At 42.2% G+C, this 16,330-nt stretch overlaps 1 protein-coding gene across 1 annotated transcript in view; it reads left to right on the top strand.

The window, feature by feature from the left end:
- The first annotated feature begins 2,112 nt into the window (after positions 1 to 2,112).
- Positions 2,113 to 16,330, top strand: part of LOC118810959 (pro-neuregulin-3, membrane-bound isoform) — a 526,122-nt gene continuing 511,904 nt past the window's right edge. Inside the window, 2 exon segments of the mRNA XM_036575126.1 lie at positions 2,113 to 2,698; positions 2,700 to 2,869. Coding sequence (XP_036431019.1) covers positions 2,175 to 2,698; positions 2,700 to 2,869 — 694 coding nt within the window. The 5' untranslated portion in view covers positions 2,113 to 2,174.

Raw genomic sequence — 16,330 nt, forward strand, 5'->3', positions numbered from 1 at the left:
CCATTCTTCCTGTGACAGAGCAGGAGGCGGGGCTGAGGCAGTGACTGACAGCCCAGACAAGAGAGAGACTGAGAATCAGGCTGTTTACAGCACTCGGTAATCTCTCTGTCTGTTAATGCTGCAGAACACTGGCACGGATCAGTCAGTCAGTCTCCCTCGCTTTCTGGCTTTCTGAATCTCTCTCTCTCTCTTTCTTTGGCTCTTTCACCTTCTCTTTCTCTTTCTGAGCGCCTTCTGTGAATGAGTTCTAACAACAGTCCTTATCTTTCCTCCTCAATGTTTGCCTCTGTGCATTCACGATCAATCTCTCTCTCTCTCTCTCGCTCTCTCTCTCTGTGTCCTGAAGGGCTGGAGAATATTCCCTAAGCAGGTACAGAGCAGGTGAAGTCCTGCCTCTCTCTCTCTCTCTCTCTCTCTCGCTCTTTTCCCCCTCTCTCGCTCTCTTCTATCTCCCTCTGATCAACCACTCTCCCTCTCTCTTGCTCTGATACTCCACTGCCCCCCTCTCTCTCTCTGCCTCTCTCTCTCTCTCTCTCTCTCTCTCTCTCTCTCTCTCTCTCTCTCTCTCTCTCTCCTGCTCTCTCTCCCTCCCTCCCTCTCTAATCCTCCGCCGTTTCTCTCTCTCTCCCTCTCCTGGCATCAGCGGCAGTAGCAACAGCAGCATCAGCAGCGTCTGCGCTTGCCAGGCTGAAGCATCCTGTGCTCGGCTGCTGAAGCATCAGCGCAGCCCCACAGGACAGTGCGGCCAGTCCCGGGACAGACAGCGACAAACAGACATATATTAAGGATCCTCGAAATCAGGACCAGACAGCAGCCTCATTGGAGAGAGTCGGAACGTGGAGCTGAGACCTGAGCTTGGGAATTTTGTCATTTTCCTCTCTCTTTCTCTCTCACACTCTCTCTCTCTCTCTCTCTCTCTTTTCTCTCTCTTTTTTCTGCCTTCTGTCTCCGGTGCTGTCCCTCCCCCTCTCCCTGCCTTCCTCCCTCTCTCCCTATCTCGCTCTCTCTACCTCTCTCGCTCTCTCAGTGGCGGAATGTAGCGGCACGCTCTTCACTCCGTGCTGCATCGACGGCTGGCGGGAAAGGAGCACTGGAAGCCTGTTTGAGTGGGAGAATGGATTTTATCCCCCCATCCCAGTGGATTCTGGACACAATACCTCCCCCGCCTTTTCTAACCTTGCCGTAGCTACCATTGTTGCCTCTGCTCCTGGATATTTGGCTTTTGATTCCACAGAAACAGCTTGCTTATCTTTTTGGCCCCCCTCTCTATCACCACCACCGCCACCACCACCCCACCCCGCATGGATAATGCGCTTATCTGTAGGAGGTCCTGCCCCGGCAGGGGGACGCTAGGCATCGCAGCTCTCCGGGACATGCAGAGCTGAGTCAGCGAGGGCTAACGAGAGCCACGGAACGAGACGCTGAACGAGACGGAAGGCAAACGGCAAGTGAGACGTTTGAAAAGGAGGATTCTGACAAGCTCCTGCTTCTAAAGAAAAAACTAAGAAAGCTCTAAAAGGGCGTGAAATTGGAGTGATGGTTTTTTCACTGGTGGTGCCATCTGTTCCGAAACAGGGATCTGAGGGGCACTAATAGAGGGGTGTTGCTGCTGCATCGGGAGCTGCCGAGAGCTTCCGTGCACATACATCTGCTTTGCTTTCTGCATTCCTTCCTCTGGTCAGCCCCTGCCCCTCGTCCGGTTCACCCTTGGACCTGGAACCCGCCTGTTTGCGCCTTCTGGAACTGGACTAGAGGATCGTCCCGTGTCGGATTCTGCAAGCCCTGATTTTTCTTCCTACCTCCGGAATTCTACTGGGTGTGTGTACTTGTGTGCCTGTGTGTGTGTGTTTGTGGCATCCTGCACCTGTGCTTTAACCCCTTAAACTCTAAGGATCCATCAGTGGGTCCAGATTTCAGTTCTTCACTTTCATATCTAGGTATCTTGCATAGTTTCAATGTAGTTCAGAATTATTTTGGTTATGGTTAATATTTAATTAAAACAATAAGTCCACAGTTTAAGGGGTTAAGGAGTGTTTGCGAGTTTCTTGCGTGTGAGTGTGTTTTTGGCCATCGTGGGATTGCTTTCTTTTTTTTTTGTCCCGCCCCAATGTTTGGCGCCTGGAGCTTCCCGTGCCTGCTGATCTCCCAGCCCAGGGGTTGACCCTCAGAGGGTCATGAGTGAGAGTTCTGGAGCGGTGACCACCGGCTCGGGGGTGGTAGGGGTGATCCTGGAGGAGCCCGAGAGCACCGGGGCCTCGGGCAGCCGGCAACAGGCCCAGGCCCCTGAACGTGCCGGGACGTTGCGTTGTGCCTTGTGGCCCCGGCAGCAGACCTGGTTGTGTGCAGTGCCCCTTCTCATTGGCTTCATTGGCCTGGGCCTGAGCCTCATGCTGCTCAAGTGGATCGTGGTAGGCTCTGTGAGGGACTATGTGCCCACAGACCTGGTGGATGCCAAGGGCATTGGACAGGACCCCATCTTCTTGTCCAAGCCCAGTGCTTTCCCCAAAGGATCAGAGACAACCACCACAACTACCACAACTAGTGGGCCAGTTGGTTCCAGCAGCCCTGGTATCACTACTTCGGTGAGGGGAAAAACTCGATCTGGGACTCCTCCCAACCCATCCCATAGGGGTGGCGGGGCATCTGGCAGTCAGGTGACTCAGAAGAGCACCACTCAGCGCTCTGGGACACGTGGTCCCCACCACCACAGCCTTCACCACCTCCTCCAGTGGACGGACGTCCACCTCCAGCCCATCTCCATCCAATCCGACCGTTCTCAATGACTCCACCCAAATGTGGACCCGTGAGCAGCCCTCCACCGAGAGGCCCATTACTACCCCAGCTAGGACCCACATCAGCCGCAAGACACGTAAGTCCACCCATTTTGTTGTCTGCTTCTCTGGGCCTAGTGGTGCAGTTCCATGTGGCTTGGGCTGCCATGTGGCTCGACAGGTTTGGATTGCGAGTGCCACATGTTGGCAGCATATTATGGTCACCGTTATTCTCACCTGAATGTCAGGGCTGATACTCATTTTTTCTTTTTAGCTTAAAAGCATATTTATGTTGCAACATTGTACAGATGTTTATTCTTTTTACTTTAATGTACAACTTCGAAACATGATCATAGAGGATGCTATCTTGAAAAAATTGCTCACATCCCTTGAAATATGGCATATACATATATATGGTTTGCAAAGGCAGCATGATGGTCAAAGATTGGTCATGGATTGGACTGTGATTGTGTAGGGGAGGGGCTTGTAGATCCCTCACACCACATGGGCCACTCCCTTAGCCTGAAGTACACTGAAAACGATGCGTGCAACTGCACACGTAAAGCTGGTTTAATGGTGTGCCATTTCTTCTCCACTGAGGGAACTTTGCAAAATGTGTTGAACGAATCAGTATGCTTTATGTAAAAGCTTTTATGTGGACCACTATGAATTCCTGAATGCATTATAAGTCTTGGGCATCATCCGTTCTTGTATAATTGAAAGATCCAGTCAAATGTGATGGTGCTACAGTGTGATCACCGCACGCAAGGGAGTCTGAACTGTATGTGTTTTACATCGCATTATATCTCTTTCTATTCTTCATTTGAAGTGCTGAGGTCCCCTACAAATGTATAAAATGAGTGAATTACAGTCATCAATCAATTCTAAAGAGTAGGTGCATGTCCGATTTGGTCTAATCACGCACCCTAATTGCAGCCTGTCATTCAATAAAGGAAAAAGAGCTGCATTTTCTCATCATGTTGTCTGCAGTCTCAGTGTAGGCTGATGCACTTCTTTTTACTTTTCCTTTCAGGATGTGAGGCATAAACCTTGCAAGTATAATCGCCTAATTTAAAAGGACTTTACTGAAATCCCATTCTATTGACTTAAATAACAAGCTCTGGCTCAAACCAAACTGAAATTCATCTATGAGGTCGATCCGGCATGTTTTCTGACAGCCTCCATCTGCCTTTCCAGGATTGGTTAGTGGTATCCCACACCCTATGTTAGAATTACCTATTATACATTAAATGACAAGTTCCAGACTTTATCGTTGCTTCCTAACATTTACAACTGTGCATAGCCCAAGGTCATTGATATCTTTAGTATTGAGAAACTGACCACTCCTTTGCAGCTTCAGCACAGGATAAGGAAGCGTTTGGTTAAGGCTACAAAAATCATAAACCTTTTCGAAAATAGCAAACTCACATGATGATCACTTGTCTCTTTTAATGTTCTACTGAAGAAAAGAAATGTGGCAGACTAATTCAGGTTTTATTGGCTTGTCTGCAGATTCATTCTCCTAGTTGAGTCTATGCTGCAAGCAAGTTTTAAAAAAAGATGTTGTAGATTAAGAGTGAACCTTTTTGAAGAACAGAAATTTAGGGGAGATTTTTAGAGATCTGTTTCCTCTATTGGAAACCATACTTTTAATAATGTATGGTGGAAAAACTGAACTTATTCTTATCATACATCACTCACCAGATATTTGCATTTATCAGCACTGCCAATCAGTATGACGTATATCATCGCTGTTGAGGCAAAACCTCATATCTCCAAAATGGTAACTTTAAAAGAGAAGCCAAAACATTTCTTTTTAAATGTATGTCAATGTAAAAACATGTTAATTCAAGTATTTTTGGGCCATTTCTATTGGCCCCTTTATAATGAAATTTACTTACAATGTAAAAAGAAGCTGGCATTTTCAAATGACATAAAAAAGGATAAAAATGGAGAGACAAGGTAATATTTAAATTAGGGCTGTGAAATTGATGTATTAATAATGATATGTTAGTACAATCAAATATTAATGCCACTATTTTTTTTTTTTATTATTAAATACCATTAACACATTTTCCTAGTTTGTACCATCTGTAGTAGTTCCAGGCTGAAGTCCAGATGCTCATGCACTGTATTTTGCTATGAAAGGATCTGTAATTGTTGCCCTCTCATTCAAATAAAGCTTTTAAATGACTTTTAAAGCGATACTTTTAGCACTTTCAGCAGACCATGCTGAACAGTGCCCACAGGAGACCTTTGGATAAATTAACCTCCAGCAAACTAACAAACGCAACAGCAAAGTGGAGCTCCAGTTCCCTTTGAGACCCTCCACTATAACAAGAATCCACAAGCTGCATGAACGAGAGCAAGAGGCTACAATCACAGGAGATGGAACCATCTAACTTAAATCATCTACTCAGACATATATGCACAAAAAACCCATACAAATAAACAGAGCAGCTGAAACTATCAGTAAAATATCATCAAGTATCAACCAATCAATCAACCTAAGTAAAGAAATATCAGGTCCTGAAGTACTATGTAATTTATGGAAATACAAATCATTCAAACTTGTATTTAACCCCTTAAAATCACTTATTTCATACTAAAATTGATTATTCAGTAACTACAGGGGCTTCAATGCAAACTTGTTGAGCTATTCTTAGATTAGAAAATTGAGTAGCAAACTTTAGGCCCACTGTCAGGCCCAGGACATTAACAGGGTTAAGTGTATGGAACTGTGAAAATGTAAGTACACACTACCTCTCAATTCATATAAACCTGGGTTATTGCAGACCTTTTCAACCAGGAGACCTTTACTTTAGGATGCTATTGCTCCCCTGTTGCAGGTTAAAAGGATCTCCCTATTGCATTCAGCCATGAATATTGGATCAGAATAGTGCACGGTGACTTTGCGTCATTCGGCTGCACTCTACCAGATTGCTTCACTCTCCATTCTTTATCCAGATTAATTCAGCATCACTCCAGAGGAAAAAACTGCCTCTGCTACCCAATAAGAAATTTAATCTACTGCCACATTTACTTTATGGCAAGTCGGCCATACCGTGTCAGCATTTCAACTTGTACTAGGCTTTGCCTGTGTTAGTTGGAAAGATTGGACCCTACCGTACAATGAAAATTTCATTTGAAAATATTGATGTGAATTAAAATGCTTGCAGTAATATTTGTTTATTTTAAGAAAGTATGAGGTTCCAATACCCAAATGCACAAAAGGGGCTAAAACCTTTTGTATATATGATGCACATGGATAACTCACATTCAATAAATTAACATAAGAGTTATGATTTCATACATTTAATCCGTTTTGCACTTTGCAGTTTGTAATAGAAGCTCCATAGGGTCCAAACAAAACTGTTCCATATGAGCTGCAAGGGGCCAAATCCTACATTTTTCTCACACTTTATTTTTCCCTTGAGATCCAGTTGACATTTTTGTGAGCCAAAACAATCATAACTCATTTTTTATGTGACCATTTTCCAATTTAGAAGAACCCTTGGAAGGCTTACTTGTTTTCTTACAGTGTTTTTAGGACTGATACCGTACAATTAACAGTTAAATCCTAGCAAAAACATAAACAGAATTAAGTTATTTTTATGTAATCAGAAATGGCTTTTATTTTCTGGACAAAATCCATTGTCATGCAATGTTGCTTCTAGGCAACAAACATCAATTTCTCGTAACATTTGGAAATTAAATAAAATCTCACAATATAAAATTATTTACATCATATTAAACCTAAAAAAAGAACTCTCCAATGGCAAATAATGTTTTTAGATTGATGAAAAAATGATGAAAACCTGATGATGAAATGCTGAAAATGAGTGAAACTGTCTGGTGCAGAAATGTAATCTACAAGCTGCACCATCCCAGAAAGAGGCTTAAAAAAGCCCAGCAGTAAATTATGTGACAAGCTACATTTTTATTGGTTTATTTAAACTAATCATTTCATTATCAACCCCTTTCATTATCATCAATTATGTTTCATGTTCTTGTAAAGTGAAGAAAATGGGTTTGTTAACTTGAGGCAACATTGTGAAACATGAAGGATAATGGTACAAAATGACTGTATACAACCCCCACAAAATTACCAAAAGGTAATGGTATTTTATGACTAAACTGTAAAAGCTATTAGTAGCTTTGGAATTGTGACTTGTGTTTTCTGGGAGGCCTTGAGTCTTCATGTCCAAATGTGATTGAAAGTAGGTGTGTATAGCAAATGGTTCCAAAGTTATTAAACTATATGTGAGACATAGTTTTCATGTATCTGGCAACATGGTCAACATCATAGAGTTCAACCATCTTTTGGCTTTCAACAATATTAAGTAGTGATAGTAGTAACTGTTCTTTTAACAATAGTTTGGAAAAGAAAACTGTCATATCATTATAAACCTGCTCATCGTGCCAAGGAAGACACTTTCATGTTGTTTTAATACTTCATTTGAAAAGAATTCCTAAAGAAGGTAGATCAATTGCTGATTTCCAACGTTGACAGACTTAGTTCATGAAGGTCTAATGCTTTCCTTGCTTCAGCACACCTAATTCAATCCATGAAGGCTTTGGTAATGAGCTGGGGAGTTGACTCACGTGCGTTCGAACAGAGAAACACTAAGCTATGCAGAGTTGCTGTAGTAAGAAGCACCTGCTTCAATGTGACCTCAATCGAATGCATGTGAGTGGAGGGGAAAGGGCTTGGTCCAAACCCGATCGATCAGAGCGCTCATCCGATGTGATCAGCTATAAAAATTGCTGAATTCGGTTACCGCGCCGACTGAAACAGCTCAGCTCGGCTGAATTCAGCCGACGCTCTTCTTGACTTCCTGTTCCAGTTGAGTGCCACTTAATGGCCATTGATTTTCCTTTTGTTTTGTAACATTAGCTTGATGAGGATGATTAGTCCATAGGAATGGATTCTGTTTCTATGGATCTGTCTATGTCTCCTCCCACCTGCCACTGCCGATTACCCATTTACCATGTCTCGGCTGTTACAAAGCATCATGGACATGTCATCGCGGTTGATTCAGGATGCTGCAATTTCATTGTCACCGTTGTCTCTTTGACTCAAAGAGCTTAACTCGTGTTAACAGGGCCTTATATTTACATGCACCAAAAACAGCCATGTTTACATGACCATTTTCCACCCTGTTGATATCTGTCAGATTTAAATAGGCAGTAACTTCAAGGTGAATTGGTAGGTCTACACCTCTGTGAATAGGTAGAATAGGTGGACTGTACTGGCATCACAAAAAAAACTATATATTTAAACCAGGCTGTTTAGGATGCTTATCTGCCACATTGTTTGGCTCTGGGAGCAAATGATATGTTTTTGAATGTATTTACATACTACATCAAACTCTTTAATTTCAAAAAACCTCTATTTCTTGCCACAACCCCCCCCCCGCCCCCGGTCTGTCTTCGTTTAGTGGACAGCTGTAAAAAAAGAGCTCGCTTCCAACACCATTAGGGCTTAATTTCACAACGAGACTGTCTCAATAAAACTTAATGTCACTTTGATTTATCCTTATGAGATGTCCTAAGGAGGGGGAGAAGCCTTAAATATTAATGCAGAGAAAAGGAAACATGTTCAATATGTAGAGGAGAAACTGAATAATTGATGAGGGAGCTAGCTGAAGAATTATCCAAGAGAAAATGGGAGGGAAACTGTCTGATGCCTTCGAAATCGAGGGAAAAAACACGGGATGAAAGAACGATTTGCACTGTGAACTTTACTTGATGAGAGGGACTCAAGTAAACATCTCTTTTGCTCCTTGAAAGTGTGTTTCCCTTTGTTGAATGTGTTTCGGAGGGAGAGGAGGAGCTGTGTTTCCTCACGGCCATGTGGGACAGCAGGGGCTTCCAGAGGCCAGAATAATGAAAGGTTACAAAGTGGCTTGATGCTAGCAGAATGCTTGCAATGTCTCTCCTCGGCAGAGGCCTTTTGATAAAGAATTCGGTTTTAAGATGGACTAATTAATGAAGATTTTTATCTGAGAGATGGAGAAATTGCTCCGGATAAGCTCTAAAGTCTTTCTTGCTCTGGGCTGAAGGTTGCAGTTGAACTTTGGTATGTTCGGTTTAATGCAAGGCATGGGAAATGCGAGGTAGGCCTGTTGTAGAAGACGTTTTCCAACTGGTTGCATTGGATGTACAGCACCAACATACTAGCAATTGAGATAATGAACACATCTCATTGTATAGCACTGTATTGTTTAATTGTACACACTCAATGTCCACTTTATTAGAAACACCAGCCTTGGACTCCAGAGAATGACCACACTGAAACTCCTCCCCACCGACATTCTATGCACTATAAATTCTCCCACCTCCCTTCTGTTTCCCATGATGAAAACTTTGCATTCCAACACTACGCTGTCTCCCCAAGTCTTTCATGACTAATTAATGAAGATTTTTATCTAAGAGCTGAAGTAATGTGCTCTGGGTGAGCTCTACAGTCTTTCTTGCTCTGAGCTGAAGCTTGCAATTGAACATTTATTGAATCCAGGTGTTCACTGAAAGGTGCTTTTGTTGAAGCTGCTTCTGTTTCTTCTGATTTCACTGTAATTTTTAGTGATGGGGGTCCTGCTTGTTTGATTTCAGGAAAACCACCCAGAACTCATTGCCAAGCTCTTCAGACTTCCCCCTGTTTTCTGCTCTCTCTCTCAAAGATGAAAGCTTGAAGTACATTTTATCTGATGGGGTCAGTTTTGGTGGTCCACCAGGTCTTGCATGGTTGTAGGGAGTCATATTTCTTCCTGTATTGTTTAATAATATTTCTTTTGTTGTTCTGTTGTTTTTCTGTTGACTTTTTCTCTTTCTTATCGCTGTTGTTGGAAGAATCTCATATCTCCAAAATGGTAACTTTACAGGATGAGGAAAAAACATACTTTACTTTTAATGTAAGTCAATGGAACCAGACTTTTTTCCAAGTCATTTTGTGATGTTTCTTTTGGTCCATTCATCATTCAACAACAGGCATTTTCAAATTATGTCAAAAACTGAAAAGGATTATTTTGTATTTAATCTCCTCAGAAATATCTCTTGAATCATCATGCACAATTTGCCAGAAATCCTGAACTCTATTCATCACTGGTCAGTGTCTGACCACATGACTACTGCTGATCAGATTATTTGGGTGGTGAACCATTCTCAGAACAGCAATGACATTTAAATGGTACTAGCATGGTAGTGCTGGTACAGTCACTAACTCAGTGGTCTCCAACTCCTGGAGAACCACCTTCCTGCAGAGTTTAGCTTCAACCTGCATCCAATAAGCCACCCCACCCCTTACTTAACTCTAATACATCTGACCCAGCCAATCAGGTACTTGGGAAGAGGTTGATTAGCTGGAGCAGGTGTGGCAAATTGTGGTTGGACCTAGGCTTTTCAGGAAGGTACCTCTCCAGGACTAGGGTTGGAGGCCACTGCAGTAACTATGCACCAGCAAAGTGGAGCTACAAGGGAGGAGAGTTTAATAAAGTGGCCAGTAAGTATTTGATGCGTTTATTGAATCCAGTTGCTCACTGAAAGGTGCTTTTGTTGGAGCTGCTTCTGTTGCGTCTCTTTTCACTGCCTTTTTTAGCCGTACACCAAGGAGTTAGCTTCGAAATATTCATGAATGGTGCGCTAAGTATGACTTTCTTATTTTTCAGCAGAAATTTTGATAAATGAAACACTTCTGTTTGTGTTGTGGAGTAACAAATGTGTGTGGTGGGAACTTGAGTTAAATGGGTGAGGCTAAAAGATATATGTGCTGTTTATAAGAAAACAATGAGCAATTTATCCATTACGCTCAAGGCGAACGGGAGCGGAAGAAGCTTTGTCTTCATTACCACAGGTTTAGTTTCTGTCACTGAGATTGCGGGCCCAGATCAGTCATATAGCAGATCATTATAGGCACTGTTTTATAATAGAGCTTTCATTCGCTTCAGTAATGCAGACGCACTCACTTATCATATCCCATTTGCCCAACTTTCAATTTACTACGTCCAGTGAATTATACATGATGCTTCGTGTCACAGAATGCCTAATGTCACGGTTACGTTGTACTTTTATGCGGTGCGGCCCATAATGACTAATTAAGGTGGTCATGAAATCTTGTTCGAATTGAAACATTGGCCATATGTACGAATCATGTTTGGATTAAAGATACGAGCAGGCTGGACGTTTTACGGCCAAACATTAATAAATGCAAATTAAGCTCTGCTTCAGCAGGGTCTAGTTGCCTCTCCCACAATTCCCTCTCTCTCCGCAGGCCGCCTCTGAGCCGTTTAACATCTGTGGACAAACAAATGTCAGGGCCTTTTTGATGGCTGCTGTGGTCACTAGCCAGCGCCAGGGGCCCTGTAGTGCATTACTTTGCAGAGACTGCAGCTGACCAGCATGACGAAACAGCTATAAAACTTCGCCCAGTCGTTCTGCTGGACCCCAGCCAGTGGGAGATGGGAGATGGACACTCGCCTTTACTAGAAAACACTGCCAAGTACAAAAAGAACATGGGCCCGGTGTGAGCGCTGCTTGTTGCGGCTAAAAGCCCAAGGCTAAGAAACACTGCGACAAAAGGCCTTCACTCACAGTCTGTTCATGACTGACTGACAAATGTGGCTCCCTTTATTGTGACTTTATGGGACGAGTACAGTGAAAAGTCAATTTATTCATTTTCTCATTTCTCCGAATGTAGTTGATGAGCCATGTTTGGTGTTGGAAGTTTACTTCTTTAGTTTTGCACTGGAGCTATGAGGCTAATGTAGCTAACGAGTATTAAAAATGTCTCAGATTGGCTTGCTTATGTGGTTTTCTGGCACTGTATGAAAGTGGGGAATGACGTACTGCTCTGTACTGTGATGTGCTGCATCTGTGATGTGGTTAAATTAAAAATGACTGCAGTAAAAGTAGGAGGCCTCTATTTAGTTCTCTACTTCAGGGAAAGTACAAAGGTACTTATGTATCAAAAGTAGAGGGACTGTAAGTTATCATATTTAATACCAATGGAGAACCCTAAGGGCCTTCTCTGCCTTTGGAGAAAGCCTAATGATCTGTGGGAACTGAAAAATACATGTCCATTTCTTTTAGTTCATTTTTTATTTAATATAGTCAAAACTTTGCAAGTTTTGTAGCAAAACTCATTCCATTGTTTAGTCCAGTCAGGATTTTTTCTCGGGGTTCTTGAGTACATACATTCAAACAAGCTCTCCCATTGGTTCAGCTCTGGAGGGTTTTACACCTCATTAGGAAGTGACTGTGGAACCACTCATTCACAATGGTGGGATCAATTTCGTCAATCTAGACCTTCTTGAAGTCCTAAATATGTCACTGACTGAGAACAGGAGGTGTAGTCTTACCACATTTCAGTTAGTTGTTAGGAATGGAAAATGCTGCAGCTCTATGCCAGGACTTTATACTGAAAGAGTCACTGTAAAACTGCAACATACAAGGTCAAATATATCATCCAGCCACTTCATTAAGTACACCTGTTTGTCCAATTGGTCAGCTCCACCTCTCATGTAGGTGCACCTGGTAGCTCCACAATTACAGACTGTAGTCCATCTGTTTCTCTGTTTACATTGTTAGCCCCATTTCCCCCTGTTTTTCAATGGTCAGGACCCCCACAGGACCACCACAGAGCAGGTACTATTTGGGTGGTGGGTTGTTCTCAGCACTGCAGTCACACTGATGTGGTGGGTGGTGGTGTGTTAGTGTGTGCTGTTCTTGGATGAGTCTTGTTGGTACACCTTGTAGATGTAAAGCCAGAGACAGTAGCTCATCTGTTGCTGCACAGTTTGTGTTGGTCATCCTCTAGTCCTATTCTCAGTCCAGCAGTGACACTGAGGTGTTTAAAAACTCCAGCAGCACTGCTGTGCCTGATCCACTTTTACCAGCGCAACGCACACTAACACACCACCACCACGTCAGTTCAACTCACTCTATATAACTGTACTGAACTTTAATCAGAAATCAAACTTTACATGCTCTGATAGCTTTTCCACTTTTCCACTCCTCATATCTACACTGTAGCTAATGTAGTGAAATGGTATCAGGCAGAATGAATCTATTTTTAATGTGTTGCATTTATTTGTCTGTCTTCATATAGTGAGGTGGGGAAGAAGTCCTCTTTTCTATCTTTCGTATGCTGCTAGTGTTACCTGAGGGACGAAGAAGAGTGCCGCTCTGAGTCTGTTATGAGATATCGATTCACGTGCAATTGTCTTCTGGACTTGTGCCACTCAGCAGTTTGGTGCAGATCAGCTTTAATGCATGAGGCCTGATTAGCCATGAGCAGCACTTTTCTCCTGCCACCCATGCTGGACAGGAGGAGCCACTGCTTTGTGTGGGTCCAGCTATTCTCTCTTCAATGTTCAATGTGCTTATCAACTTCCACTCACTGGCCACTTTACTAGAAATACCTATGGTAAACTTCCACTTACTTGCCAGTTTATTATAAACACCTATCATAAACATCCACTCACTGGCCACTTTTTAGAAACACCTACCTTGTGTTTCCACTCACTGGCCACTTTATTAGAAACACCTATCATAAACATCCACTCACTGGCTGCTATATTAGAAACACCTATCATAAACATCCACTCCCCGGCCACTTTTTAGAAACACCTACCTTGTGTTTCCACTCACTGGCCACTTTGTTATAAATGCCTACTTTGTGCCTCCACTGACTGGCCACTTTATTAGAAACACCTATCATAAACATCCACTCACTGGCTACTATATTATAAACACTGTTCATAAACATCCACTCACTGGCCACTTTTTAGAAACACCTACCTTGTACTTCCACTTACTGGCCACTTTATTAGAAATGCCTACCTTAAAAGTCCACTACATAGCTGTACAATTACAGACTGTAGCCCATTGGTTACCTTAAAGAGTTTATCATGTCTACCCTATTCAACACTGGTCAGCTTCTGACCATTTTCTGACTCTTTCACCCGGATATTATTTGGGGTTTGGATCATTCAGTAACTCTATACCTGAATCCAACTACCTAACATTGACATTAACTATATTTTAAGGTCCAAGTAGAGGGACTCTGGACAAAACCTGACCACTGATGAAGGACTAGAGGATGACACAAACTGACCGTCAACAGGCTACAGTCTCTAACACTATATCAGCAAGGAAAACCTACAATCTACACGATTATATTAAAGTGGCCAGTAAGTATAGTGTTACATTAGCAGCACACACCATATGCTGTGCAGTGCAACGCCGACATTTTTCAACAACGAAAGTATGATTCTCCCTCTCAATTTATTTGGCTCTAAAAGGCCATATGGTGGAGCCGACCCATTCGTGTGTTCCGCCTCTAATGATGCTGCGAGAGTCGTTCTGCAATTAAAGCAGCGGACCATTTCACAATCCGCATTTGTAACTCACTTCGCAACTCAGCCGTACTGGCATTTTTTACGTGACTCGTCGAGGACATAACCACAAGTGTTTGTTTTCTCATTCCTCGCTCGAGTATTTTTAACATGTTTTGCTTTGGCGTGGCTGTTTTGGCAGCGTGAGTGGTGTCTCTTTGAACATTGAAAAAAATTGCTCATATCCACTTCTCTGCTCGCTCTAATTTGACAGTTTTTGAAACTGAAGCGCATGGCGTTCTCCGCTCACCTGTGTGGTGAAAAAAAAACAAAAACAGCTGCACTCTTCTCCAGCTGGAGAGCTCCGTACTTCCTCTGTGAGCTTCGGTCAATTAACTTAGAGCGTCTAAAGTTGTTATTGGAGTTTTGATTTGCTGCTTACATGTTGTTAGATAATTATACAATTAATTAAGTTCATTAAAACTTAAAAAGAATCTGCACATTTGTGAAAAATGGTTAAGATGTAAACAAAGTCATTCATAGTGGTTTGATGTGAAATGCGGTAAAGTGGTGGTGAGAAGATTCAGGAGTCACAATGTCTACATACAAATTTAATTTACTATCCAAAACGACCACGACTTTTTATGGGCACACTTGCAGAAATAGTTTTAAATCTGAACAAATAGGTTTTGTTTGGGGACTATTTAGCCTTACAACATCCCACGTATAGCTCTCTGCTATGAATGAATTAAACGAAATGCATTTTAGGTCAAAACCTTCAATCAAAACTATCAAACAACAATGTCTCAGGCATCAGGCAATGTATTCATAACCATTTCATGTAGTAACTGTCTGCAATGGAGCTTTAAGAGGCATTCAACTCTTCAGATATCTAGTTCCTCTCACCACTACTGTAAACTCAAGTTTCAGTCCCACTTTATATTTAATATCTTTAACAACTGTGTAATTACACATTGACAAAACATGCAATAACAATGTAACTACTGGTGATGTATTCATGGTTACAGATGGATAACTGTAATACAGTTTATGCGAATACACATGTATCTTGATAGTGGTAATAGCAGATTTTCTCTTACACATGCAATAGGGTGCAGGTAGTTACATAAGTATGGACCACTGTTTGCCCAAAAAGATCTGATTGTAACAGCTGTGTAATTACACAGGAAATGTCAACTCCCTAACATTTAGCTAGCTGTAGTAGTGTGGTGGTGTAAGCAAAGTTCTACTTTAAATCATTCTGTAATGTGACAGCATGTACACACTAACAGCTCATTGTTCAAATGTATGTATTGTTCAACTTAATATTTTTGCATGGTAATCTGATCAAATACCAATCTGTTATTTCACAGTACCTACAGAAAGATATATCTTTGAAGGAGATATGTGGTTGCTGTTTAAATGCCGTCATATTACAGAATAGTTTAAAGCCAGAACTTTAGTTAATGTGTCATAACACAAGCATACTAGTGTTTTTGTTGAAAAAAATATTTAGGCTGGAATGATCACGCACCCCTACTGCTAGCTAAATGTTAGGAAACTTTGCACAGATGCAGTGTAGGTACTCTCATAATGTAGATAAACACCTATTACAATCTTGTAAACACATCAGTTCACCCTATTAGATGTGTAATTACATGTCTAATAAGGCGAAAGAGAAAATATGCTGTTGCAACTATCAAGATGCCTTTGTGTAATTACACAGCAAACACTAAAGTAAAATACACGTTTGTAATTACATAAGCTGCAGTACTGTAATCCATTGCTCCACTGAGACAATACAAAGCAGCACCACTCTAATCAGTGTGTTCTAGCTTCCACTCACTGTTAGCCACATTAGCATGTTCAGTCAAGCCATTCCATTTAAACACTTCCTCCCAGCACTGATGTGCCCCGTGTGCCCCCTCCATTTAAGACTCTCTCTTTTTTCTCTCTCCATTTATTGCTCACTCTTTCTCTCTCTCTCTCTCCTCTTATTCTCTCATGCTTATCACCATGGCAGATCTGTCACAGGGACGCTGAACCCGAGGACATGACATCGCACTGTGACAGTGGCCAGCCGACGGCCTCTCAGCTCAGATGGCAGATTAAAGTGGGGGGGACACACACAGGCTGATGTCTAGAGCGAGTCTGATGAATGGTGGACCTGCATGGTCTCAGTGGGTTGCACAGTGCATATATATTACATGTGTGGGTGCTGCCCAA

This window comes from Colossoma macropomum, unplaced genomic scaffold (assembly GCF_904425465.1).
Source record: "Colossoma macropomum unplaced genomic scaffold, Colossoma_macropomum, whole genome shotgun sequence".
NCBI lineage: Eukaryota > Metazoa > Chordata > Actinopteri > Characiformes > Serrasalmidae > Colossoma > Colossoma macropomum.